General features: G+C 48.5%; 1 protein-coding gene across 1 annotated transcript in view; it reads left to right on the plus strand.

Moving 5' to 3' along the window:
• The first annotated feature begins 1,456 nt into the window (after nt 1–1,456).
• The window catches only part of Myo7b (myosin VIIB), a 64,223-nt gene continuing 38,260 nt past the window's right edge, over nt 1,457–27,419 (plus strand). Inside the window, exons 1-13 of the mRNA XM_032885357.1 lie at nt 1,457–1,499; nt 9,887–10,000; nt 11,112–11,264; nt 11,844–12,028; nt 13,644–13,765; nt 18,292–18,434; nt 19,840–19,953; nt 21,663–21,816; nt 23,082–23,158; nt 24,055–24,174; nt 24,352–24,494; nt 25,775–25,985; nt 26,407–26,542. Coding sequence (XP_032741248.1) covers nt 1,482–1,499; nt 9,887–10,000; nt 11,112–11,264; nt 11,844–12,028; nt 13,644–13,765; nt 18,292–18,434; nt 19,840–19,953; nt 21,663–21,816; nt 23,082–23,158; nt 24,055–24,174; nt 24,352–24,494; nt 25,775–25,985; nt 26,407–26,542 — 1,690 coding nt within the window. The 5' untranslated portion in view covers nt 1,457–1,481. The remainder of the gene's footprint in view (nt 1,500–9,886; nt 10,001–11,111; nt 11,265–11,843; nt 12,029–13,643; nt 13,766–18,291; nt 18,435–19,839; nt 19,954–21,662; nt 21,817–23,081; nt 23,159–24,054; nt 24,175–24,351; nt 24,495–25,774; nt 25,986–26,406; nt 26,543–27,419) is intronic.

Here is a 27,419-nt window from a genome sequence, read left to right on the forward strand (position 1 = left end):
CCTGGCAGAGAGCATGGCAACAGGCAGGCATGGTACTGGAGACGTAGTCGAGAGATGTATCCTAATCAGTAAGCAGAGACAGAGACAGCTGGGCCTGGCATTGGCCTTTGAAATCTCAAAGGCCCACATCCAGTGACACTTCTTCCAACAAGACCACACCTACTCCAATAAAGCTACACCTCCTAATCCTTCTAATCCCACTTCCTGGTGGTTAAATAAATATGAGCCTATGGGGGCATTCCTCTCCAAACCACCACAAGTAAACAGCCTGGGTGTAGCAGAGCCCCTCCCAGGACACATGGTGATGACTGGGTTGCATGGAGATGGGAGCAGTTAAAATTATGGATTAGGTGGGCATGGGTGGCACAAGTTTGGAATCCAGAACTGGGAGGCAGAGACAGGGGAGTCCCTAGGACTCACTACCCAGACAACCTAGTTTACTGCTGAGCTCCAAGTCCCAGTGAGAGACCCTACCCACAAGGTGGGTACTGAAGGAGTAGTGAACTGGGTAATGCTATATAAATATGTCAACTGGGATTTGAGTGCAAAATACCTTTAATGTGTGGCTGCCCACCTATAATCCCAGGAGACAGGGATTAGAGAGACAGGGATTCCTATGGAAAACTGGCTAACTATACTAGTTGAATCAGTACACTCTGGGTTCAGGAAGAGATGCTGCCTCAATGTATAAAGCAGAGAGGCTCAAAGAAAACATCCAGTATCAATGCTGGTCTCTAAATAAGCAGTTCTCAACCTGTGGGTCGCGACCCCTTCAGAGTCGAGGGTTACCTAAGACTATCAGAAAACACAATTACAATTCATTACACTAGCACAATTATGAAGTAGCGATGAAAATAATTTTATAACTGGAGGTCACCACAACATGAGGAACTATATTAAAGAGTCACAGGATTAGGAATGTTGAGAACCACTGCTTTACATGTATGTAGACACATGTGGGCCTTCCATCAAGCACACATTCCACATGTATGTGAAAGAAAGAGGGAAGGAGGGAGGAAGGGAGAGAGAGAGAGAGAGAGAGAGAGAGAGAGAGAGAGAGAGAGAGAAACAATGTGGTGGCTCTTGAGGAACAACACCCAGAGTTGACCTCTTCTTCCACAAGCATGCACACACAATATGCATGTGCACATACAAGAATACTCCCTCTCCCCCACTTCAAAATTTGGGCTCTGGACAGGGTACTTCCCTACCCCCTGAATGGAGCCCAGAGTGAAGGGCCAGGTATCCTCTAAAGGGGAAATGGATGAAGGAGACTAGAAATGCCTGCTTGCATACAGGCCAGGAGAATGGCTCACACCTCCAGCTAGTCAGAGCTGTTTCTGGAAGCTAGCTCCAGTCAGAACACTTGGGGACAGACTGACAATTCACACAGCACCTGTTCTTTAGGGCTTCAGACTGATAGGCCATGGAGCTGACCCTCTGCTTTTTTCCCTACAGGCTGAAGGAGCTGCTGACCTGGGATGTCCGTGTTCCGGCTGGTAAGAACAGTGCTTACTGTGGACGTTTCCTAAGGCTGAGTCGAGTCACTTTCAAGGAAAGAAGAGAGCCAAAGAGATCCCAGAAGGCCAATTCCAGAGACAGGGGTGGTAATTGAGGCCTAGGAAAGGGTCTACCATCACAAGAAAGCAAATGTGGCTAACATTGGGCAAAATGGCCACAGGTACACAGAAACCCCCCACCTATATTCAGGGACTTTAAAGAAGGAGGGGGTGGTTCTCAGGATGGGGAGACGACTTAGTCAATGAAGTGCTTGCCTTGCATATATAACAAGTACCTGAGCCTGATACCTGAGAGCCCACCTTAAAAAAAAGTGCCAGAAATGATTGGCATTTGCTTGTAATCTTAGCTCTGAAGTTCAGTTGTCAGTCATCCTAGTTGAGGCAGACAGTATGGGGAGATCTTAGCTCAGAAAACCAGAGAGGGTAACACCAGAATAGCAGCTGAGGTTGTCCTCCGGCCTACACATGCATGCATATACATACAAATTCACATGTATTCACACATCACCACCTCCTAACATGCACCTTACACACTCAGGGCAGGGATGGGGAGCTCCCATTTCCTGTCTTATACGGCCAGTGCAGAGACTTGCCTGGGGATACCAGGGTGGGAAGGAGCCCTTCGTGATGTTTGTTCAGGAAATGTCTCTGTTTTGGTGGCTAGGTAATGGCTCTTCATGTAGGAAATGGAATGTGATTTTCTTAATTGTTTGGATCAACAAACACTGAGAAAATGCCAGAGAAAAGTGGGAGTGTCGTCTTATTCTCAGCTAGTGTGAGGTTCAGATCAGGTATACTGTGTGTACTCCACCAGAGCACAAGACTCTGAGAATCCACCATACACATTACAGATTAAATGTAGACAGTTAGCCCTTTTCTTAAAAAACAAAAAAAGTGCACCAATAGGATCAGCATGGACTGATGAGGAGACAGCTCATGTGCTCTGTGTGTACAGAACCTCACTACATATTGTTTGTAGCTGCAAACTTCAAGTAATGTCACCTAGATCATGTTTTGACCTCCCCTAGGATCCCAAGGAACTCATAGAAGAAGCAGAAGGAACCAGGAGGTGTGTCCCAAATCCCATACATTGCACAGTCACTCTAGGACCACCTGGAGAAACTTGGAAAATAAAAGGTTGTGTGTGTGTGTATGCGTGTGTGTGTGTGTGTGTGTGTGTGTGTGTGTGTGTGTGTGTGTGTATGTGTGTGTGTGTGTGTGTGTGCCTTTTGTCCCTCCTGAGTGTGGTGTGGGCTGAGATCGAGTGGATCTATGAATACTGAATGAGGCAAGGAACTCTGAGTTGGCCACAGGGATTGAGAGTTGGTTACCTTCTGTCTGGGGGTGGACAGCTTCCTTAGATTTCTCTACGTAATTATGTCCCATCCTGGCTCTGTGGGAGTTAAACTATTAGAGTCTCAACCTCATGCAATAGAAGTTTCTCAAACCCTGATAACCAATCAGAATCTCACCTCCACCAATGGAGGGTTTTGTTTTGTTGTTTTGTTTTGTTTTTCATATTCTGGTCTTGAGTGCTTTGTCAGTCTCCAACAAAACTGTCCTGTGTTAAGTCAGTTTTTAGCAAAAAGAAGTCAGTGGGGCCCCAGGAAGCTATGGGTCAGGACTCTACATTTGCTTTGTGTCGACGACACGTCTCATTCACTCTTATTCAACCTCCAGAACGTCCCAGCCAACCACATTGGGTACTTTGCCAAGTTTTTGTGTTTCACAGCTTGGTCTTGTGCACAAGAGTTATCTGGTTGCTGTGGTAGTTTCTAGGCCCTCTCCATACTGCTGAGAAACGTTCTGTCCTGGTGTCCTTATTGATTCAAAAGAGTGTTCTTTACCCTAGACCCTAGGGGTGGGGGAGGACTGTAACAGGAGTGGAGTATTCCGCCCTCCCCCAAGTAAGGGATCCAGACACTCTTGGGTATGAATTTGAGATCCTAGAGAGCCCCCAACTGTTGAGAAAGAACAGTCCCTTGTCTCATAAAGGAGCATACAGGATGAACGTTACCGGCCAAAATGGCTGCTGCCTTTTATCCCTAACCTAGATGGTGACTGCAGCTTACCCCATTGGTGGGGACTAACTTCACAGTGTCAGTCAGCTGGCTAAATGGTACAAAGGGGAAGGGGGAAGTCCAGGAGCCCTTGTCTGACTGAGAGAAAAGCTACAAACAAAACAACACAAATGTTTTCATCCAGGCTGACTCCGTGTCCTAGGTACTGTAGATAGAGCGTCGAGGAACATGCATATGCAAGCATCTCCGTGGCAGGACGCAAAGTCCTGTGGGTGTGGCCAGTGCACGTGAAGGGACAAAGTAAGGAAAGAGCTGACATGGTATTTAAAGGTTTTTATGGTAGATATGAGAGAGAGCACAGCTTGAGGCATCTGGAGGAGTCCAGAGCAGAGAGAGAAAGAAGTAAATTGAGCATCGCTAGGGCTATCTGTGAGAGAAGAGAGGACAACCAGAGAGAGAGAATGGAGAGAATTCAGGAGCAAGGCAGAAGCCTTGTAAAGGGGACAAACTTGTATCTGGAGAGAGGGGAAGCCTGGAGAGGCGAGAAGGGCTAGGATGTATAACAGATGAAATGTATAACAGGTACTTGTGACACTGCAGGAGCCTGGTGGCCTTTGTGCTTTGATATGCCAATGGAGCCAGATGCCCTTTGCGCTGGAAGTAAGGAAAATGGCAGATAGGAACTGGTTTCACAAGCTCTGAGGAATGCTGGCTTTTATCTAACCCAGAAATCCTCCTACGGTCCAAGTTAAGGTCATTTCTGGGTATTTGGGCTGCCTTTTAGAGTGTGTGGAATTGGGGGTTCCTTTGGATCTGACACCCATGGTCAAGCTGCTACCGTCTGCATACCCACAAATTCTTGAGCAAGCCTCCATCGGCTGCTTGGCTGCTACTCACTTATTCCTTAGAGAGGATTGGCCAAGTGGCAAACCAATCATTCCTCCCCTTACAGACCGCAGACTCTACTTCTTTCTTCTTTCAGTTCCCATTGGCTGACACCCCATCGCTTGTTATTGCTTGGGAATACCCTGCTTCTCTTTCATCTCTAGATAATGTAGGTTTCTCTGCAAGATGGTTATTATCTATCCTAGACCCTTACTCTTCTTGCTTTGGACTGAACACGCTGTTTCTGCGGCCTGGTACAGTCGCTTGCGGTGCAGTCGCTCGCACGGACTCTCGATCTTGTAGTGTGTTACTCCCATTGTTTTTGTTGGGTTTCGGGGGTGGAAGCCAAGAAAACTCATCTCAGAAACAGTAGCTTAAAATGAAAGCTTTAGTTTCTGCGCATGTGCAGGGAGGCAGTCAGTTTGGGATCTCGACCCGGACCCCAAAGGGACACAGTACAATAGTTTTAAAGGATTGGAACACAGAGCGGGGTGGGCTGTTGCATTGAGGTATCTTTTGACAGCAAGGAAGTTATCTTATCATTGACGACTGGGTCCCTGAGTCAGCTTTTGTAGCTAGGTTCTGTCCTGGACTCTGACCTGGAATTTAGAGTGATAATGAAACAAGGGAGTGGGAAGAAAGCACGTAGTCAATTAAGTCAAGACAGGCAGCACATGCATGACTTGTGTGCCTTGGTTAGGTGACGGGCTAACAGCATCTTCCCTCTTTATACGGCTAACGGACCAACACGAAACATCTGAAGAAGCAGGGTTGGGGTTGGGTTGTGGGAGCTAGGAACATGACCTCAGTTTTGATCCTGTCAGCAGGGTGAAACTTGTTCCTGAGATGGCTGAACTCAGGAAACTACCCCCTAACATCTTATGCATCAAGCAGCAATCGTTTCATTTTATTTGCTAAAGTTGAATAGGAAAGGACTTGAAGGACAGACAGCTCAGGTGATAAAGTGCTGGCCTTGCAAGAAATTGATACTAGGACTCTGGGACCAGCTAACCTAGCCTACCTGGTGAGCTGCAGTCAAGTAAGACTCTCTCTCCTCTCTCTCTCTCTCATACACACACACACACACACACACACACACACAAATCCAAGACAGATGAGTCCTGAGGAATGACAGCTGAGGTGTCCTCTTGCTTTCCCAGGATCATGCATGGATATGCATGGGTGTGTGTGTGTGTGTGTGTGTGTGTGTGTGTGTGTGTGTGTGTGTACATCATGAACATATACATACCAAGTTATAAAGGCAAAATGCTTAGAGGACCAGCCCTCTGTTCTCTCAGACTGCTTACGGTGCTAGTGCAGCAGTTCTCGACCTGTCAGAGTCCACTGACTCTTTGATAGGAGGTGCTTAAAACCAATGGACAACACAAACAATTTCACTACAATGTATAACAGTAGCAAAATTACAGTGATGAAGTAGCAATAAAAATAATGTTATGGTTGGGGGTCACCACAACATGAGGAACTGTATCAAAGGGCCACAGCATTGGGAAGGTTGAGAGCCACCGATCTAGTGACTCCCTTCGACTTCCCCTCTACCTCTCCAGAGAACTTACAGTGCTGCCTGATGTCCCATTTTTAAGTGTTCTCTGTTACGGACTTCCTTAAGCATAAGAAAGGCCTTAGCTCCTTCCCCAGTGCCAGCCCCATCATTTTCATGCTTACAGTCCTTATCCATCCTCCACAAGGGGTTAATCCTAGAAGACTCCCAGGCTGGCCTCAAACTTTCTATGGAGCCAAAGATGACTTCAAATCACTTTTCCCCCTGTGTGTATATGTGTAGGTAGTATACATGTCTGTGTAAAGCATGTTCATATGTGTAGACTAGTGTACAAGCATGGGTGTGTGTACACATGTGCACATAAGGGTGATGCTGGATGTTTTTCTTCATCACTTTCCAACTTGAACTGAAAGCTCGTTGGTTTAGTTAATCTAGCTAGCCATCTTGCTCTGGGATCTCCTGTCTTGACTCTTGAGCACTGTAGTTACAGGTGGGATGCCATGCCCTTCTGCTTTATGGAGGTTCTGGGGACCTGAACCCTAGTCCTCATGCTTACATGGAAGCTCTTGACCCATTGACCTATTGACCCATTGATCTCAACCCACTCTCACCACAGCTTTCTGAGGAATTTTTGGCAGACAGTTTTGTGGTGTGGGCACAATGGCGTGTACCTGTAGAAATACATACAGCTCCTATAAGTAGGTGGTATAATGGGACCACCATTGTGCATGTGGCCATTTTTTAGTCGTTCTTACATTACCTAAGCTTGTGTGTGAGAGATGTTCCTTTGCTATGTTTTTCAATTGTCCATTGTCTGTATGATGGTTAATACTGCTTGTCGACTTGACAGGATCTATATTTTAGTTTGTTGGGAGGAAAGGGTTTATTTGGCTTACAGCTTACAGGTTACATCAAGGGAAGAAAGACATGACAGAGAGCTCAAGTCAGGAGCACAGAGGCAGGAATTGAAGCAGGGGCTGGGGAGAAATGCTACTGACTGGCTTGTTCCCCATCCCTGCTTAGCTTGCTTTCTTATACAACCCGACCCAGGACCACTTGGCACAGTGGGCTGAGCCCTCCCACATCAATCAGTAATCAAGGAACTGCCCCATGGGTGTGCCCACGGGTCAATCTAATGGAGGTAATTCCTCAAGCGAGGCTCTCTCTTCCTGGGTAACACGTTTATGTCAGGTTGACGGAAAACAACTGGGATAATTTAGAATCTAGGAACAGGCCTGTGTCTTTGAGAAAGTTTCTAGACTGGGCTAACTGAATGTGGGTGGCACCATTCCTTGGGCTGAGGTCTCAGAATAAATAAAAAAGAGAAGGTGAACCATGCATCGGAATCCATTTTTCTCTGCTCCCAGATCAAAATCTTTTTTTCTTAGTTTACTTTGTTTGTTTGTTTGTTTGTTTTGACTTAGTATGCCCTGTGATAGCTTTCTGAGGAAGGTTACATCTTCTGAACAACTCCTGTGTTCTGATAGCATATATGCACGTGAGGTCACTGGAGTATAACTTTCCCTGAGAATTTGTGAGGTCACTTCCTGTTGTCTTCTACCCTCTAGCCCTGCTGTTCTGAAGTTCCATCTGTCTCCCAACTCTTGATCTCTCGTGTGAATTTTGTTTCTCTTTTGAACTTCACTTAGGATCTTCACTTTGTCCCCGGGATCGTTGGACCATCACAGTGATGCGTCATGGTTAAGACTATTTTTACTTTTTGCTGTTTGCTGACATTCCCCTTGAGTTGAGTTGTTTGTTTTTAGGAAGCTTATGGGGATAACAGTGACTCTTCAAAAATGTCTGTACTGATCAAACGAACACCACTCATGCACACACATTTGTTTTCCTTTACTTTTTCCACATATACTAAGATGTATAACATTAAACTTCACACTGTAACCATTTTGCTAAGCATCTTCATTGTTGGGTATCAGATCTCTAAAATATACAGACTCTAAGCCCGTTGAACATGAATTGCTTCTCTTCTAGTCCTTAAAAACTTTCATTTTTTTTTTGTTTCTATTATTTTGACTCGCTCACATATTTCAGACAGAGTCATTTGCTATTTGTCTTTGTATGATTGGCTTTAAAAAAAGACTTATTTATTTTGTGTGTGAATCCTCACATATGTGTATGTGCACCACATGCCTGACAGAAGAAGGTATTAGATCCCCGGAACTGGAGTTACAGATAGATGTGAGCCTCATGTGGGTTCTGGAAACAAAACCCTGTCCATCTACAAGAGCAGCCAGTGCTGTTAACTGCCGAGCCATCTCTCTGCATCCCTTTCCTTTCTGAGCTCTGGCGGCTCCTGTCTTGTTCATCTTGCTTGTCTCCTAAGCTCTTTTGCCTCTGACCTGCACTTCAGTACATTTTATAAATTGTATCAAAACACCTGCTCACAATGTCTGGTTCTCTAACACCTGCTCATAACATCTGGTTCTCTAGCACCTGCCCATAACAACTGGACCTCTAGCACCTGCCCACAACAGCCTGTCCTCTAGCACCTGCCTACAACAGCCTGTCCTCTAGCACCTGCTCACAACAGCCTGTCCTCTAGCACCTGCTCACAACAGCCTGTCCTCTAGCACCTGCCCACAACAGCCTGTCCTCTAGCACCTGCCTACAACAGCCTGTCCTCTAGCACCTGCCCACAACAGCTTGTCCTCTAGCACCTGCCCACAACAGCCTGTCCTCTAGCACCTGCTCATAACAGCCAATCCTCTAGCACCTGCCCACAACAGCTGTCTCTTCCTTCTTTGCTGCTCATTTCCTCCCTGTCACAATCAGCATCTTCCCAAGCAGGGATAGGCAAATGGCTCAATTGGCAAAGTGCTTGCTGAAGAAACTTGAGGACATGAGTTCCAAAGCCCAGAGACCAGGTACAGTGCTGTGACTGTAAGCCCGGCCCTTGGAAAGCAGAAGTAAGACAATCCCTCGAGCTGGCTGGCTAGCTAGCCCATCAAAACCAGTAAGCCCCAGATTCAATTGGAGACCCTATCTCAGATAAAATAAATAGGATAGAAATCAACTGAGGAAGACATATGACATTGATCCCTGGTTTCCACATAATTTCACGTGTGCACACGTATGTGCACGAACGCGTGCACGAACGCGTGCACGAACGCGTGCACGAACGCGTGCACGAACGCGTGCACGCATGCGTGCACACACCCACACACCCACACACCCACACACCCACACACCCACACACAAACCTTTGCCCAGAGCACAGAGAGACATGAACACACAACACCTTCCTATGTTGGCCCCTCTATTATCACTTCTGTTGCATTGCATTGAGTTTTCTTAAATCAGAAGGAGGTTTCTGTGGTGATCGATGGTGGTGATGGGGCCAAGGTGATCTGATAGACTAGGCCAAAAACCACATTATCCCAGCCAAAGGGATTTCTCAACTGCACATCCTCCTGCCTCTACTTCCCTAGCACAGGGATTGCAAGCATATACCATCATGGCCAGCATTTTTAAAAGAGGGGATGCCAGGGATTGAGGTCATCTCCCCAGTGCTCCATTTCCAAGTGCGAGAAGCAGTCTGTTCTCAACCCTCTCACCTCACTGCCGTCCATGAAGGGAACTGAGTCTGGATGTTATTTATTTCCTTTGACTTTTTTTTTCCTGTTAGTAAGAGTTGCACTGGGGTCGATCAAGCGCTGGCCCTGCTAAAGTCATTGGTCTAGACGCAGGGAAGCTTGATTGGCAGTGAGGGGTCACGTGAGGACAGATGAGGGAGAGGAGAGAGAGAGAGAGAGAGAGAGAGAGAGAGAGAGAGAGAGAGAGAGAGAGAGAGAGAGAGAACTCCTGACACTGACACCTGGGAGCTTGAGGTTGCAGGTGACAGCCGCCAAGACAGGTAAGTCCGAAGCGGGAAAGGGAAAGAAGAGGAAGACTCAGCCCCTTGTCTCTTCCCTGCTTTCTAGGGTGACCATGTGTGGCTGGACCCTCCCTCCAGCAACAAGACTGGTGTGGCCATTGGAGGCATTGTCAAAGAAACAAAACTGGGGAAGACTTTGATTGAGGATGACGAGGGCAAGGTTGGTATTGGGGTTCCTCTCTATGGGGCTCAGGCACTCGCTCACCCATACCATCAAGGAAATCCATTTATCCCCCTGGGCAGGATAGAGTACAGCGGGTCCTGCCTTGATGAAAGGATGTGTTTGCCTTAATAAACTTTTGAGACTAGCAGTTGAGAACTAGTGGGGGGGGGTGTTGAGGAGATGGGATGAGGCAGGGAGAGTAGAGGTCCAAAGGCTGACGTGCAGAGGGGTCTTCGGCAGGAGGGACAGCTTGGTGAGAAAGGTGCATGGACGGGGAGGCAGAAGGGACAAAAGTGTCCAGGTTAGAAGTGGACAGTTCAGAGCAGATGGGTTAGAAACTAATCTATCTGAGTATAAGACAGGGACAGCCAAGGACAGTGAGGGGGCAAGCATCCAGCTGGTCACTAACTCTTCCTCAGGCCAACCTCCCTGTCCCCCAGGGATCTAGGGAGAGTCACATACAGATACTGATCTACAAAGTGAAGGTTCTGACTGAGCCTAGGACCACCAAGGACTTGAAGTCTATGAAATAACAATAGCCAGGTGGTGGGGTGCATGCCTTTAATCCCAGTACATGGGAGGCAGGCAGATCACTATGTGTCTGAAGCCAGCCTGGTCTATGGTGTGAGTTCCAGGGCAGCCAAGGCTACACAGAGAAACCATGTCTCAAAAAAAAAAAAAAACCCTACCACCATCACCAACAGTATTCCTTCTTTTTTTTTTTTTGGTTCTTTTTTCGGGAGCTTAAATCCAGGGCCCCAGCTTCCTAGGCAAGCGCTCTACCACTGAGCTAAATTAAACCCCAACAGTATTCCTTCTACTTAAACAGTTCTGTGGAATTTTAAAACTGCTATTACTTACACCATTCCGCTCCAAAGGATTCACAAGGTCTCTGCAAACTCCCAGTTGCTGGCTCTCACGTGCCTCTCTGAAGCTTATTCCAGCCGCACCTCCACACAGACCCCAGTCCCTTAGACAGATGCAAAGCCATAGACGGATCTGACTTTGTCACAGGATACCTGGCTAGAGAGGCATCTCAGCCCTGAGAATGTGGAACAGAAGGGTGCAGAGGGCAGGCCTAGGTAGAGATTTGTGCCTGTCATTACAGGAACACTGGATCTCTACTGAAGACCTCAGCACCCTCAGGCCTATGCACCCCAACTCAGCCCAAGGAGTGGATGACATGATTCGCCTAGGGGACCTGAATGAGGCCGGTGTGGTACACAACCTCCTGATCCGATACCAGCAGCACAAGATCTATGTGAGTTCACCGGTGCTGTGTCCTCGGGGAAGCTGAGGGGTCTGGGGTTTGCCACTGCTCCCTTTATCGTTCCTCAGTGATTTGGCCCAGGTGCTCCAGCTTTCTCAGCCTCTGTTGCAAATCCAAAGAGGCAGAAGCGAGACTGGAGATGGGGCTTAGTTGATGTTCGCCTAGAGTGCAGGAAGCCCTGGGTTTGATCCCCAACCATATAAACTGGGCACGTGTCATGTGCAGCTCTAATCTCAGCACTAGGGACATAGTGTCAGGAGCATTAGAAAGTCAAGGTCATTCCCAGCTATGTGAGGTCAAGACTAGCCTGGGCTATGTGAGACTGCTGGGATATCATACTCTGGGTGATTGGCAGCTAGTACAGAGAGATAGCACAGTGCCAGGCACACATTAGGTACCCAATAACTCCTGCCTTCAGGAACTCATGGTCCTAGCGGATGCTCCGTCTTCCCTGAGGAAGAAGCTGGGGAGTGGAGAGCAGCTATGGAACTGCTGCAGCCAAGGCCGAGGCCCAGCCCAGCAGTTCTGTCCCTGGACTGGCAGGTGCTACTTACCTGCTCTCTTTCCCAGACCTACACGGGTTCCATCCTGGTGGCGGTGAACCCATTCCAGATGCTACCCCTGTACACCCTGGAGCAGGTACAAATCTACTACAGCCGCCACATGGGCGAGCTGCCTCCCCATGTCTTTGCCATTGCCAACAGCTGCTACTTCAACATGAAGAAGAACAAGAGGGACCAGTGCTGTATCATCAGGTGAGGCTCAGACGCCATTCCTAGGGCACATGGTCAACAACTGCCCCAGAGGATCCCAGAAAGAAACCTCCTCCTCCTCCTCCTCCTCCTCCTCCTCCTCCTCCTCCTCCTCTTCCTCTCCCTCCTCCTTCCTCTCCTCCCCTCCTTCCTCATCCTCTTCTTCCTCCTCCTCCTCTTCCTCCTCCTCCTCCTCCTCCTCTTCTTCCTCCTCCTCCTCCTCCTCTTCCTCCTCCTCTTCCTCTTCCTCCTCCTCCTCCCTCTCCTCTTAGCCTCCTCCTCCTCTCATCCTCCCCCCTCCTCCCCTTCCTCCTCCTCCTCCTTCTCCTCCTCCTCCTCCTCTTCTTCCTCCTCCTCCTCCTCCTCCTCCTCTTCCTCCTCCTCCTCCTCCTCCTTCTCCTCTTCTTCCTCCTCCTCCTCCTCTTCCTCTTCCTCCTCTTCCTCCTCTTTCTCCTCCTCCTCCTTTTCTTCCTCTTTTTCCTCTTCTTCCTCTTCCTCTTCTCCTTTTTGATTCAATTTTGGTGTTGTTTATTTTGGTTTCATTTTGGGACTGGATCTTCCTGCGTTTTGGAGAGCTATGTCTCTCACAGCGCTGGCTGGTTTGGAACTTGCTCTGTAGAACAGGCTGGCCTGAAACTCGTGGAGATTGGCCTTTCTGCCTCCTGAGTACAAAAACTCAAAGTATGCAACGTGCCCAGCTCAAACTTGACCTTGGAGTGACTATTGAAGCCACATAGCAGCTGGCTGTCCAGGACAGTAAGCAAGTCCCGAGAGTCCTGCTGCAGGTGTCGGCTGCAGCAGGTGCCCAACAGAGCAGTGAACAGGGAAAGGACTTGCAGGTTCTTCGTGGTGGGGAAGGCAGGGTATGAGGCAGCTGCTCACACTGCATCATCAGTCTGGAAGCAGAGAGATGAACGATGGCGCTAAGCTTGACTGTTCCTTTTTATTCTGTCCAGAACCCCAGCCTGTGGAAATGTGCCAACCATATTTAGGGTGTGTCTTTCCACTTGGAGTAACCTAATCTAGATAATCTCACAGACACACCATACCAGAGGCTTGGCTCTTTGGTGATTCGAGAGCCTGCCAGGCTGACAGTCAATAGTAAACATCCCGGGTTACTGGAATTCTGATTGGGTGTAGCTAAGGGAACCTGGGCTCCTAGATTTCTGTCTGGGTACAGATAACACTGGCCTGGGAGCCACACTTTCATCAGAAGGACACTGAGTCACCTTACTTGTTCTGCCAGGTAGCCCTGGAATAACCCAGATCAGAGTGTGCCAAGGGTCTTTTAGTCTCGAAGGAAAGAAAAGATAATGCAATAATTTATGCCAGGGATGTTCAATTTTTTGACATTGTCTTTTACAAATGTACTGAGCTACATTATAGTTATTCTGGAACACATGTGTCTGTGTCATAGATAGTCTGAGATGCTCAGGGGACTTCAAGGCAAAGGCAAAGTATGGAGTTTCTTCACAGGGAAAGCGTGTCCCTGTCAGCATGGCCCAGGGGACAGGATGGGTGAAAGTGGAGGGCATGGAGGCCATTTATAGAGAGTGGAGAGGCTCTAGGTAGTGGTAAGTCTCTGTCTGAGGCCTCCTTTTCTGGCACTCTCTGGCAGTGGTGAGTCTGGTGCTGGGAAGACTGAGACCACCAAGCTCATCCTTCAGTTTCTGGCCACAGTCAGCGGCCAGCACTCGTGGATCGAGCAGCAGGTCCTGGAGGCCAACCCCATCCTGGAAGGTAAGCTGTGATCCTGAGGACTTGGACTTCCCCACACATGGTTTCCATGGGTAGCCATGACACAAGTCATGACCTTCAGACAAGGGTGGGGTGAACAGGAGTGTGTGGTCCCCAGGCAGCATGAAGGGAGAGCTGTAGAGATAGCTTAATTGGGAAAATGCCTATCGTATAAGTGTGTGGACCTAAACTCAACCCCTATGGAAAATCCAGGCATGGTGGCTCTTGTAATCCTAACACAGGAGAAGCAGAGACAGGTAGATCTGGGGCTCAATGGCAGCCAGCCCAGCCTTAACTGGTGAGCGTCAGATCTCAGTTTGATACCCTGTCTCAAAAACACAATGTGGATGAAGAGTGGCACCTGAGGTTGATTTCTGGTCTTCATACATACACACACACACACACACACACACACACACACACACACACACACATGCATGCGTGCATATACACATGCACGCACGCACCAAAAGGGGAAAACCCCACAGTATTCCTTTAAAAACAGGGTTCCAAGTCAGGCAGTGGATGTGCATCCTTTTTTTTTTTTTTTTTATTAACTTGAGTATTTCTTATGTACATTTGAGTGTTATTCCCTTTCCGGTTTCGGGCAAACATCCCTTCCCTCCCCCCTTCCTTATGGGTGTTCCCCTCCCAACCCTCCCCCCATTGCCTCCCCCCGACAGTCTAGTTCACTGGGGGTTCAGTCTTAGCAGGACCCAGGGCTTCCCTTCCACTGGTGCTCTTACTAGGATATTCATTGCTACCTATGAGGTCAGAGTCCAGGGTCAGTCCATGTATAGTCTTTAGGTAGTGGCTTAGTCCCTGGAAGCTCTGGTTTGGCATTGTTGTACATATGGGGTCTCAAGCCCTTCAAGCTCTTCAGTTCTTTCTCTGATTCCTTCAACGGGGGTCCCGTTCTCAGTTCAGTGGTTTGCTGCTGGCATTCGCCTCTGTATTTGCTGTATTCTGGCTGTGTCTCTCAGGATCGATCTACATCCGGGTCCTGTCGGTCTGCACTTCTTTGCTTCATCCATCTTATCTAATTGGGTGGCTCTGTATGGGCCACATGTGGGGCAGGCTCTGAATGGGTGTTCCTTCAGTCTCTGTTTTAATCTTTTGCCCTCTCTTCCCTGCCAAGGGTATTCTTGTTCCCCCTTTTAAAGAAGGTGAAGCCTTCACATTTTGATCATCCGTCTTGAGTTTCATTTGTTCTAGGCATCTAGGTAATTCAAGCATTTGGGCTAATAGCCACTTATCAGTGAGTGCATACCATGTATGTCTTTCTGTGATTGGGTTAGCTCACTCAGGATGATATTTTCCAGTTCCAACCATTTGCCTACGAATTTCATAAACCCGTTGAGTAATATTCCATTGTGTAGATGTACCACATTTTCTGTATCCATTCCTCTGTTGAAGGGCATCTGGGTTCTTTCCAGCTTCTGGCTATTATAAATAAGGCTGCGATGAACATAGTGGAGCACGTGTCTTTTTTTTTATATGTTGGGGCATCTTTTGGTTTTATATGCCCAAGAGGGGTATAGCTGGATCCTCAGGCAGTTCAATGTCCAATTTTCTGAGAAACCTCCAGACTGATTTCCAGAATGGTTGTACCAGTCTGCAACCCCACCAACACTGGAGGAGTGTTCCTCCTTCTCCGCATCCTCGCCAGCATTTGCTGTCACCTGAGTTTTTGATCTTAGCCATTCTCACTGGTGTGAGGTGAAATCTCAGGGTTGTTTTGATTTGCATTTCCCTGATGACTAAAGATGTTGAACATTTCTTTAGGTGTTTCTCAGCCATTCGGCATTCCTCAGCTGTGAATTCTTTGTTTAGCTCTGAACCCCATTTTTTAATAGGGTTATTTGTCTCCCTGCGGTCTAACTTTTTGAGTTCTTTGTATATTTTGGATATAAGGCCTCTATCTGTTGTAGGATTGGTAAAGATCTTTTCCCAATCTGTTGGTTGATGTGCATCCTTTTAATCCCAACACTCAGGAGGCAGAGATGGGCAGATCTCTGTGAGTACAAGGCCAGCCTGGTCTACAGAGAGAGCTCCAGGACAGCCAGGGTTACATGGAGAAACCCTGTCTCAGAAAACCAAAAAAAATAGACAAGAAAAATAGGGTTCCAAAATCAAACCAGTTTGGGAAACGTCTATGTTTTTGAGAAGTCGTTTCTGGGCCACATGTGGTTAAGGCTGCAATGGGGGACCCTTGAAGAGACAAGGAAGAAACAGCAGGAGCAGACAGAGCAAGGATTCAGGCTCAGATGCTAACTGGATCCTTCGAGAAGGGAAGAGGGGACCAAGAATCGGGCCAGGGGAGGTCAGGCTGGATGCCTTGCATCAGAGTTAGTGCTTGTGGTCACTGCCTTACTGAGTACAGTGAGAGACCCTGCAGTGAGCTGCTGGCCAGACTCCTCCTTAGAGTTGTGTTGGGTCCCCCACCCTTGGCTGTCGCCCCTGGTCGAGGCGCATGTTACCTTGGCCTCAAGTACAGCAGCTGCTGAACAGTTCATCTCTTTCTCTTATGTCTGTGCTGTTATTTTACTTATCTTACGGGTGTGTGAACATGTGTGTGCAGATGGGCACATGCACATGTGTGGATAAGCATGTGAGGTTAGACGTTAACCTTAGGTGCATTCCACCTTTTGCTTGAGACGCTGACTTGGAACTTCACCAAGCGGGCTTGGTGTTGTGAGCCAACGACGAGTGCTAGAAACCAAGCTCTAGTCCTCACGCAGCCAGGCTCTTAACTGCTGAGCCATCCCTCCAGCCCCACCTTGATTTCTGATAGGGGGTCTCGCACTGAATCTGAAGGTCACCGGCTGGTTACACTCGCTGGTCAGCAAGCCCCGGGGACCCTCCTGTTTCTGCCAACCCATCATGCCACACATGCATGAGAACCCTCCAGTATTCCTGCTTTATTGTCACTGTGACTGCTAAAGGTTTGACATGAATGATGCCATTTTCATTCTGAAAGCTTTCACACTTCCGTGGGCCACTGAGAACTCTGTAGTAAAGCTCTATGAAAGATACTTTGCGTCCATTGCTACAACCCACATGCCTCCTCCCATAGCCATCTGCTCTTTCTGAGGTGGAGTCAGCCCTTGTCAATCACGTTTCCCATTCCATAGCTGTCTCATCACACAAGGCATCCCCCCCCCAGAATTTCTTTATGAATACCGTAGCCACATTTCCACCCTCCTCTTCTCCCTCCTCAGATTTCTCCTGTGTCCCTTCAAATTCCTGATCTCTTCCACTTTTATTGTTTGTTTTTATTTTATGTGTATGAGTGACTTGCCTTCATGAATGCCTGTGTACCAGTCACATTCATGCAGAAGAGGATGCTAGATTCCTGGAAGCTAGACTTACAGACAGTTTTTTAAGTCCCATGTGGGTGATGGGAATCAAACTCAGGTCCTCTGAAAAAAACAGCCAGTGTTTTGAAATGCTGAACTATCTCTCCAGCCTCATCCCCTCTGTGTGTGTGTGTGTGTGTGTGTGTGTGTGTGTATGTGTATGTGCATGTATAAATGCAACATGCTGAGTATTTAGTTTTATACACACACATATATATATTTTTTATTATTATTATTATTATTATTATTATTATTATTATTATTATTATTATTATTATTATTGTTTGGGCTGACCACTTGAGATGCAGGTGGTTCTGCTGGCTTTCAGAAGCCTCCCTGCCTCCTTAAGGCAATCTCAAACTCTGAGTCTAGCATTCCCAGCCATAAGTCCTGTAGCCTACCCACTGTTTTGGCCAGCCTGGGAATCTCAGGTCAGATTCCTACTCTCCAGGGGCCCCGTCTTCTAACCAGCTAGCTTTCCTGGGCTGTCTCTTCCCTACCACGGCTACCAGGACAACCTTCCTCACCTTCAACTGCAGGCTCTCCACTGTCAGGTTTTAGACTAGGGGCTTTCAAGCCATGTTTGCCTGAGACAGCCCATTTCTCACGCTGCTGGAAACAAAACACTCCTATCAACAGCCTGGCTGTGAGTCTGACTTCCTAACCGACTCCCAGATGCCTGATTCCATTATCAACTTCCCAAGGGAGTTTACCAACTTAGGGCCATAGAGCCCAGGGCGGCTACTGGTGCGATGGGTGCACCTCAAATAGAGATGCTCCTCTTCTTCACTTACCCCTCACCCTCACTCCTCCCCCAAATACAGGCTACTCCTCAACTACATAGCAGGAAACCTCCCCCTTCCTCTGAGACCTATAAGAAGGGACCTGGACTCTGCCACATGGACCTGAACTCTCCTCAGCTTTAGACATGTGGTCAATCTACAGTGTTGGTCACGCTGTCTGTCCGTCTATCTGTCCAAAACACTAATAACTCTTCCAATGAATAACCACCTGAAAGAATAAACACCTCAGTCTTGATCCCAGACCCCAGACCTTTCATCCACCTCCCCTGAGAACCTACCCAGATGACCCTTTATTTAGGGGAAATTATTTGTTTAATGGAAATTTCTCCCTTCTGCTCCTGCTGTGAACTCTCCCTTTTACCCTCAGCCTTTGGCAATGCCAAGACCATCCGCAATGACAACTCCAGCCGCTTCGGGAAGTACATCGACATCCACTTCAACTCTAGCGGGGTGATCGAGGGGGCAAGCATTGAGCACTTCCTCCTGGAAAAGTCGAGGGTCTGCCGGCAGGTAAGACTATGCCTCTGACCCTCCCGTCCCCACCCCCACACTTCCTCACTGTCATCCTCCTGCCTCTGTCCCCTCCCAGACTCCATGTGCTTCTCGGTATTGTTGCAAAGGGAATGATCGAATTTTCTTCAGCTTTGAATTTCTTGTCCATACAACGTGTATATATGCATGTGTGTTGTATACGTGTATGCATGTTTGTGTGTGTGCAGGTACACGTGTGCACATTTGTGTGACAGCTGGCAGCCAATGTTGGGTGTGTTCCTTAATCACTCTCCATCTTACTATTGGATACGAGGTCTTGAACTCGCTGATTCAACAAGACTAGCTGGGCTAGCAAGCCCGAGGGATCCAGTTTCTGTCTCCCCAGCACTAGGATTACAGGTGTATGCCACCATATTCAGCCTTTTACCTGAATAGTGGGGATTTGAACTCACGTCCTTGTGCTTGCATGGCAAATACTTTGCCACCTGAGCCATCTCCCTAGCCCTCACATGCCTTTTTTTTTTTTTAACTTGCTATGTAGCTACAGGTGACTTTGAACTTCTAATTCTCTGTCCATCCATGTAATTTTTTAAAAATTCTTTGGTGTCTACTGTGCCTCATCTCCACTGGAATTAACTTTGAGGCCTGTCTAAGTCCGGGTGCTTTGGGAGTAGCAGCAGAGGGACCTGGAGAACAGTATAGAGGGCCATGACCCAGGACTCAGGAGGCACAGGCAGGAGGATCCTTGGAGTTTGCTGTTGGTCAGCCTGGCCTACTCTTCTGGTTCTAGGCCAGTGAAAGACCCTGTCTCAAAAAGCAAGGTAGATTCCCAGGAATCACATCCAAGATTATCGTATGCTCTCCACATTTATGCTTGTACATGCATACTTGAACACACAAGAACACACTCATAAACCAAACCATAACTATAGGTACATTATATAAGTGAATTTAAGGTCTAGAAGAAACACAAACTCTAAAGGGCTTCTGTAGAGGGGAAAGCAGAGATTTTGAGGAGGTGGAGGGACATGGTGGAAAGAAAGCCTACCTTGAGACACTGCATGCTGAAGACAGTCTGAGTTTTCACAGTGAGGATGTGGTTATAAATAGTATTTACAAACCCCGTGTCTACACAAGCCCATGGCCACACTGAGTGACTATAAATTCCATGAGACAATGAGTTGCAGAGCTCGGTATGGCTTTCTGGGCTAGGAAGTGAGGTCAGGATGAACCTAAGATCAGACTAACCTCTTGGTTCATGGTACCCAGAATCCTCTGCTTCTTGGAACATAGGCAACCTAGGGGTACAGGCTGGTTCTTGGGTAAATGCCACAGCCACACGTGGCTGGGAGTTCTTCGAGCTGAAACTGGAGAAGTTCTGAGGGTCTTACTCACATGTCTCTTCCGATGCCTTTTCTCCCAGGCTGCGGAGGAACGTAACTACCATATTTTCTACTGCATGCTGATGGGGATGAGCCTGGAAGAGAAGAACATGCTGGGTCTGGGCATGCCCTCTGAGTACCACTACCTGACCATGGTGAGCCCCCTCCTTCCCCTTCCCAACTTGCTCCTCGGAAACAAAGGGAGGAAAGAAAGGGCTGGCATAAAGTCAAAGCTCAGCTCAGTCTCCGCTGCTGGGAAACTTCTCTAGCTGGGCCCTGATGACTGTTAGGTCTCCTTCCTTCCTGTTTGGAAGTGATTTTCTGACCACCTTTATGGCCTGCTTTTTTCCCTTCTGCTCCTTGTAATCCTGGAGCCCCAAGCTAAGGTTCTGGTTCTTTTCCACTTACACTATCTTCTTCTAAATCCCTCCAGGCTTACAAGAGTCTCCCAGCACAGTGGGTGACAAATGGTTATCCATAGACTCTTGAATCCATCCTTGTCGGTTCAAACAGACTCCAAGCTCTCAGAACACGAGCCTTGCTCTCCCTCATCTCTCCCATCCAGGACAGTGAAATTCAAGCAGATATGGGCTTGCATTAGTTAATAAGGGGGTGACATATTCTACCCATGGATCAGTTTCCTATATTACGTGTGGTCACTACCTCAAAGTCTTCACCAGTCCTTTCGTAGAATGTGGCAGTAGTTTTCTTTTGGGTTGTCCCTGTGACCAGCTTTATCCTCTGGTCTATCAATCATCTCACAGAGCAAACCCTCTGGTAGCAATTAATCACTTTAAGTTCAAAATCTTTGACATAGCTTCCTACTTGTCAAACACCTGACCTTTCTTGCAGTAATCCTTGGATCCCACCTCCCACCTCTGTCTCACCAACCTTTGCCCAGCTTAGACACTTTCTGTGGGGGACCTCTCCCTATCTCCCAGTAGGGCTAGCTTTGGTCTCTTTGGTCTTAGCACTGGTAATAGTTAAGGGTCACTGGCCTCTTACCTTCTTAGATATACAGTAGCTGTGAAGAACCACAGGTCATTAGTTCATAACTCCTAGCAAGGAGCATAGGTCTTGATAGGTAGTCAGTCATGAGAAGTGCTTCCTGTGAGAATGAACTCACAGTATTCCCCAGAGACAAGCCAGGCAGGCTCAAGATGAATGGATGACAAGTAGAAGCCCAGAGAGGGGACTCACTCACGGTCATTCAGTGCTGCGGCAAAGCCCAGGTATGCTTTGGCTGAGTGCCATCAGAGCTGGCTGTCGGGGTCAGAGCCTAGGCCCAGGCAGTTCTAACAAGCTGGTCTTAGCCACTTACCTTCAACGAGCTAATCCAACAGACAAGAGACCATGGACAAAGCAGCATCCTCCAGGCCAGTCTGTACTTGGGGTCCTGGCAGGAAATACAGGTTTCAATGGAAGGCAAGAGCTATGCATAACTAAGCAGCCTTGTCTTGGTTTCAGTCCTTCTGAGAGGTAGTGTGACAAGATGTTAAAACTGTGGGAAATCTCTTCCTGGGAGACCGTCTCTCCCTCTGGCTGCCACTAGGCCTTCTCCTAGAAGGAAATTCCTGGAGACATTCTAGTTTCTTGAGGTCCGTTTTCAATAGTCTGAAATCAAATGACGGGTGCCAAGTGTCTCCCTTGAGCATCTCCATGTGGATTAGCCTTTGGAAATCCCGTCATTTGTTTCCTCAGCTCGAATACATGGATGTTGCCTTTCAGGGTCCACCCAGGGCTTAGACGGTGACTTTTCCGGGACCTTTAACTAAGTTCTTGAGTCCTCTTGGCCTTGCTGGCTCCTGGTTGGAGGGGGATGAGATCTGGGGTGTCTCTCTGAACTGGGGTCCTGTTCCTGCAGGGAAACTGCACCTCCTATGAGGGGCTCAGTGATGCCAAGGACTACGCACACGTTCGCTCGGCCATGAAGATCCTCCAGTTCTCAGACTCGGAGAACTGGGACATCAGCAAGCTGCTGGCAGCCATCCTCCACCTGGGGAATGTGGGGTTTATGGGTAATGTTTTTGTCTTGGTAACACCCCTGGGGAGGAAGAGTAGAGGGACAGGGACAGCAGAAGAAAGAAGTCCCTGGGTCCTTTCACTAAAAGGATCAGGTGTCCAACCCAGTTTTGGAAAAATACGTCCTAAAAATGTGGCTATGATTTTGCAGTTTGTAACTCCAGTGATAGTGGAAGGGTATCAGCCATGACAGGCAGGCCCTAGAGCTCTTAGTGAAAGATACTCAACATCAATGTCTGGCCTTCATATTTACATGCATGCATGTGTAAATTCACCCACACCCACACATTAATACATGTATACTGTGTGTTGCATGTAGACATGCATGTACACTACACACATGTGCATACACATAAACACAAAATATAAGGTTGAGAGTGATCAAGGAAGCCACCTGTTGAATCTGGTCCCACACATGTGCACACATGGGTGCGCGCGCGCACACACACACACACACACACACACACACACACACACACACACACACACCCCAAGTGCCATATAGGGCCATAAAAGGCAATTAAAAAGATAATGAAAAAGTAAAGAAATGGTTTTCATGAAACCCTGTGTGTGTGTGTGTGTGTGTGTGTGTATGTGTGTATGTGTGTGTGTCTGTGTGTGTGTGTGTGTGTGTGTGTGTGTGTGATGCTTGGGAGTGAACCCAGATTTTATGCACACTGGGCAAGCATTCTATGCTCTACTCTTAGTTCTCACAGCTTTTAAAGCTCAGACAAAACACCTGCTGTCCCTGTTAGGCAGCCATTCTTGAGGTGGACAGTGGCTCACAGAGGCAGAACTGCAGGCAGAGACGTAGTCAGGAGGCTGCAGCTTACAGCTGGTGCTCCATTGATACAGCCTCTGCCCACATAAATACACAAATGTCTGTGCTACTGAAGACGGCAGAGTGAAACAAGGCAAGCTGGTGATCTCTCTTCTCTCACAACAGACCCCAGTCAGGCTCACAAGGGCCAGTATCTGCTCAGTATCTAAACTCAGTCTCCCTGAGGTTAGGGAGACTCAGGGTCCTGACCTAGCCAGACACGGGACCAGGCTCTATGTCAATGATTCAGCTAAGCTGATACTGACTGCTGGTCAGTAGGGAGATTCAACTCCCCGGAGAAGGTCCCTGGACAGGTGCTGTACTCACCTGAGCACCATATTTGCTACAGTGCAGACGCAGAGCTGCCAAGAACCCCAACCTTCTTGGGCCCTCTGTCCATCACATCAGCTTCTCTCTCAAGACTACTGCTTCTCTCCCCAGCTGCCGTCTTTGAGAACCTGGATTCCTCTGATGTGATGGAAACTCCGGCCTTCCCTTTTGCAATGAAGTTGCTAGAGGTACTGGATCCTTTGTCTTTGCTAGTTTGGATTCTTGTGGCTAAGACCTTGAGAGCTTAGACTGACAGGGCCCCAAACCTGGCTCCCCTAGCCCTGTCCAGTTCCCCACATGTGTCTCCACACTGTCCCAGGCTCTGAGCCTATCTGCATACTGTGGGGAGATGGTGAAATGAAACGATGGCTGTGACCAGGTCGCTTTAGTGCATGTGTCTCCCTCTTTCCACACCTTCTCCTGCCTTTCAGTGCCTCTATACTCAGCGTCTTCCATTTAACCCACCCACTCCCTGCTGTCTCCTCTTGGGCTCCAAACCCTGTACTCCTCAGAATATCCATTTTGTATTATCCCACATGAGCTGTGCTTTCTCTGGTCCAAATTAGCATAGACGGTCCCAGAAAGCAAAAGAAGCCCTCATAAAACTAGTCATGTCCTAAAGTCCCATTTCTAAACATCATTGACAGTAAATTTGGAGATCATGTGTTCAACCTCGAATCTGGGGGAACACACATTCAAACTACAGCAGGGATGCAAAACTTTGGCTAGAGCCAGCTTCGTCTTCTCTACATGGTGGGGAGGACCTACTCCCCTCCAACCTTCTCTGGCTCCTTTTGGTTTTCAGCCTCCAGTGGGGGATAACAAAGTTTGGCCTGAGAGCTCTCTCTGCACTAGCGGTTTCCCAGCCCAGGAGAGCAGCACGTTCAGGGTCATCAATGGACCGTCTTCCATAAACATTGTACAAGGCACTCGTGGTACCAAGGTCTCATGGGTCTGGTTATGGTCCACAGCATTTCTCACCATTAAGTTGTCTTTGCTCACGAGAGGGACTAGGAACGGGTGTGAGTCCCAAGCCGGGCTCTCCCGCACAGGCGCAATTGAAACAGGCCCACTGTCTCCCCAGGTACAGCACCAGGCTCTCCGTGACTGTTTGATCAAACACACAATCCCCGTCCTTGGAGAGTTTGTCTCCAGGCCCTTGAACATCGCACAGGCTGCAGACCGGAGAGATGCCTTTGTCAAGGTACAAAGCCACAGAGAAGGGCAGAGCACAGTTGGGTGGGCAAATCCCAGCTTTTGGGGTAACGTCCCTTGGGAGGTCAGTGTTGCCAACCTGCACGCAGCCTTTCTGGGTGATCCTGGAGAGGTAATGGCTTCTTCCTCTGCTTTCGAGACAAAGCTTCTCCCCGTGTCTCCCCAGGGCATCTACGGGCACCTCTTCCTGTGGATCGTCAAGAAGATCAATGCTGCGATCTTCACTCCCCAAGCCCAGGATCCCCAAAATGTGCGGAGGGCCATCGGTCTCCTGGACATATTTGGCTTTGAAAACTTCCAAAACAACAGGTATGAAAGTCCCAACCTACATTATTTCTGAAGATCATAGATAGAAGCTCAGCCAGTTCCGGGCCAGCCATGCAAGCTTGAGCTTTCTTCGGCGCTCACGGGAAAAGCTGGGCATGGTGGCGCATGCTCGCAACACGACTCCTTCAGCGCTCATGGGAAAAGCTGGGGCATGGTGGCGCATGCTCATAACACAGGTGGTGGGGAAGTAGAAACAGGAGGTTCTCTGTGTTCCAGTGCTAAATCAGTGAAGAGACTAAAAAAATCAAAACTGGATGTCATCAAGGACCAATATCTAAGGTTGAGTCCACATACATACACACATGCATAAGTGTACCTCTGAACATGCATGTGCGCACCTCGCGCTCTCTCTCTCTCTCTCTCTCTCTCTCTCTCTCTCTCTCTCTCTCTCTCTCTCTCTCTCTCTCTCTCTCTCTCTCTCTCTCTCTCTCTCTCTCTCTCTCTCTCTCTCTCTCCCTCTCCTTCTCTCTCTCCCTCCCTCCCTCTCTCTCTCGGATGAGCAGTGATTTTGACCAAGCTGAGAGTATCTATCTGTTTCCCTCACTCTACCCTGGCCACTAGGGTAAGAGCAAAGACTTGACACTCCCAACTCATAATGTGGGGTGCCTAAGCAAGACTGGACCTTCTGCAAATACAGCTCAAGGGCCTCTGACACCCCACTGCCCAATCCATAGACTGAAAGCTACACCCAAGAGTCAGGCTTGTTTCCTAGCATTACTCACGCCTTTGAACCACCGACTCTGTTCCTGATCTAGGGCAACTTACCACAGGGGGTCAATTGATAACAGAAATCAGCAGCATTGACTCAGCTAGGGACTTTGTGGAGCATTTCTGGTCTTGAGTTGAGGAGTGAGTGAGCTCAGGCAGGACATCTCAGATCCAGTGTCCTGGAGCAACTGGAAGCAGGCTGGGCATTCTACTCCACTTCGCTAAAGGCAGGGGAAGGAAATGAGGTGGGCAGGGGCCCAAACTGGACAGGTAGCATCCAGAGCAGAGCAGAAGGCAAGAGCTGGCCAGTGGGGAAATGAAGGGGGCGGTGCCGTTCCAGAGCGTTTAGGGTCAGAGCCTGGACCCGAGAGCCCCCTAGAGTCCGAGCAAAGGGAAGCAGGTATTTAGAGGTAGACCTACTCGTGAGGCTGTGTGTGTGCGCGCGGCATGACTGGGCGAAGGCGCCTCCTGACTCCAGGGTTCCCTGCTGGAGCTGCAGTGGTACCCAGCAGCCCCTGCTCCACCCTGAGAGGATGGTGCTGTTGATTCTACAGCTTCGAGCAACTCTGCATCAATTTCGCCAACGAGCACCTTCAGCAATTCTTCGTGAAGCACGTGTTCACCATGGAGCAGGAGGAGTACCTGTCTGAGAACATCACTTGGAACTACATCCACTACACGGACAACCAGCCCATCCTAGACATGCTGGCCCTCAAGCCCATGAGCATCATCTCTCTCCTGGATGAGGAGAGCCGCTTCCCACAGGCATGTCTTCACCGTCCCCCGAATAGAACTCACATCCTGAGTCTCTCCTCAGAGGCCAAGCCACTCCGGGTGGCTGGGTGTAGAGTGTACACTTGATAACTTGCTCAAGGTTGTCAAAACCTCTGCCTAACAAGGCCCAGATTAACCAGACCCTCCGGCTTAGCACACCTCCTGCAGGAAGTCTTCCCAGACTGCTAAGGACCGGGATGATTTTCCAGTGGGTAGAGTGGGAGGGGTAGTAAAGGAGTAGCCCCTGGTCTCTGCTCCTGAGCCTTTACTACCGCAGCCAGTGTGAGCTAGCCGTCCATCAACAGTGAGTCATCAGTCATCCTGAGCCTAGCTTGCTTTGTCTCCTGTGGGTTGGCCTCCTGATCGCCTGACTCTGGGGGCCTCAGCCCATAGAACATCTGGGTTCTTCCAGGGGACAGATGTCACTATGCTGCAGAAACTGAACAGCATCCATGCCAACAACAAGTCCTTCCTGAGACCCAAGAGCATCCATGACACCCGATTTGGGATCGCACACTTTGCGGGCGATGTGTACTACCAGGCGGAAGGTGAGCACGGCTCTGTGTATGACCCTCAGGAGCCAACTCAGGAGACCGTAGGGAACAGAGGATGAAGCAGATGGCGGCTCAACCTCCTTTCTCTTCATACACAGTCCAGGATGCCAGCCAGGGGAGGTGCCACCCCCTGTGGCTGGGTCTTTCTGCTTCAGTTAGTGTAGCATAGCTAATCCCCTACAGGCTGGCCAGTCTACCTGGCGATTCTGACTTCTGTCGAATGATAAAACACTAACCATTGCACATGCCACGTCTGCTCTCTGTGGCTGGGTTCTGTCACTTATTCAAAGGTGTTTGTTTGTTTGTTTTTGTTTTGGGGCTTTTGTTTGTTTGTTTGTTGTTTTCAAGACAGGGTTTCTCTGTGTAGCCCTGGCTGTACTGGAACTCACTCTGGAGACCAGGCTGACCTCAAACTTACAGAAATCTGCCTGCCCCTGCCTCCCGAGTGCTGCAACTAAAGGCGGGCACTGCCGCCGCCCAGCTACACGCTGAGGTTTGAGGTTGGTCGGTGTTAATGTACTTGCTGGGAATCAATCCCAAATCCTCTGCTTGCACACTAAACTCTTTCCTGTCACCTTCCAGCTCTCTTGTTTCTTTTTATCCCAGAAGAATATTCTGTGTCGCCAGCCCACATTTTGTTTCTCTCTTCAATTGATGGATATTTCAATTGTTTCCACAGTACAGCTATTTTATGTGACACAGCTGTGACCATCCAAGTGCAGGCCTTTGTGTGAACATAGATTTCAGTCTGCTCAGCATATATCTAGCTCGGTTATGCAGTTTGGGGGGAACTCACCAAACTGTTTTCCAAAGTAGCTGTGCTATTTTACACTCTTAATAGGTGTATTCCTTTCCACATCCTCTTGAAGTC

Source organism: Rattus rattus, chromosome 15 (genome assembly GCF_011064425.1).
Source record: "Rattus rattus isolate New Zealand chromosome 15, Rrattus_CSIRO_v1, whole genome shotgun sequence".
Lineage (NCBI taxonomy): Eukaryota > Metazoa > Chordata > Mammalia > Rodentia > Muridae > Rattus > Rattus rattus.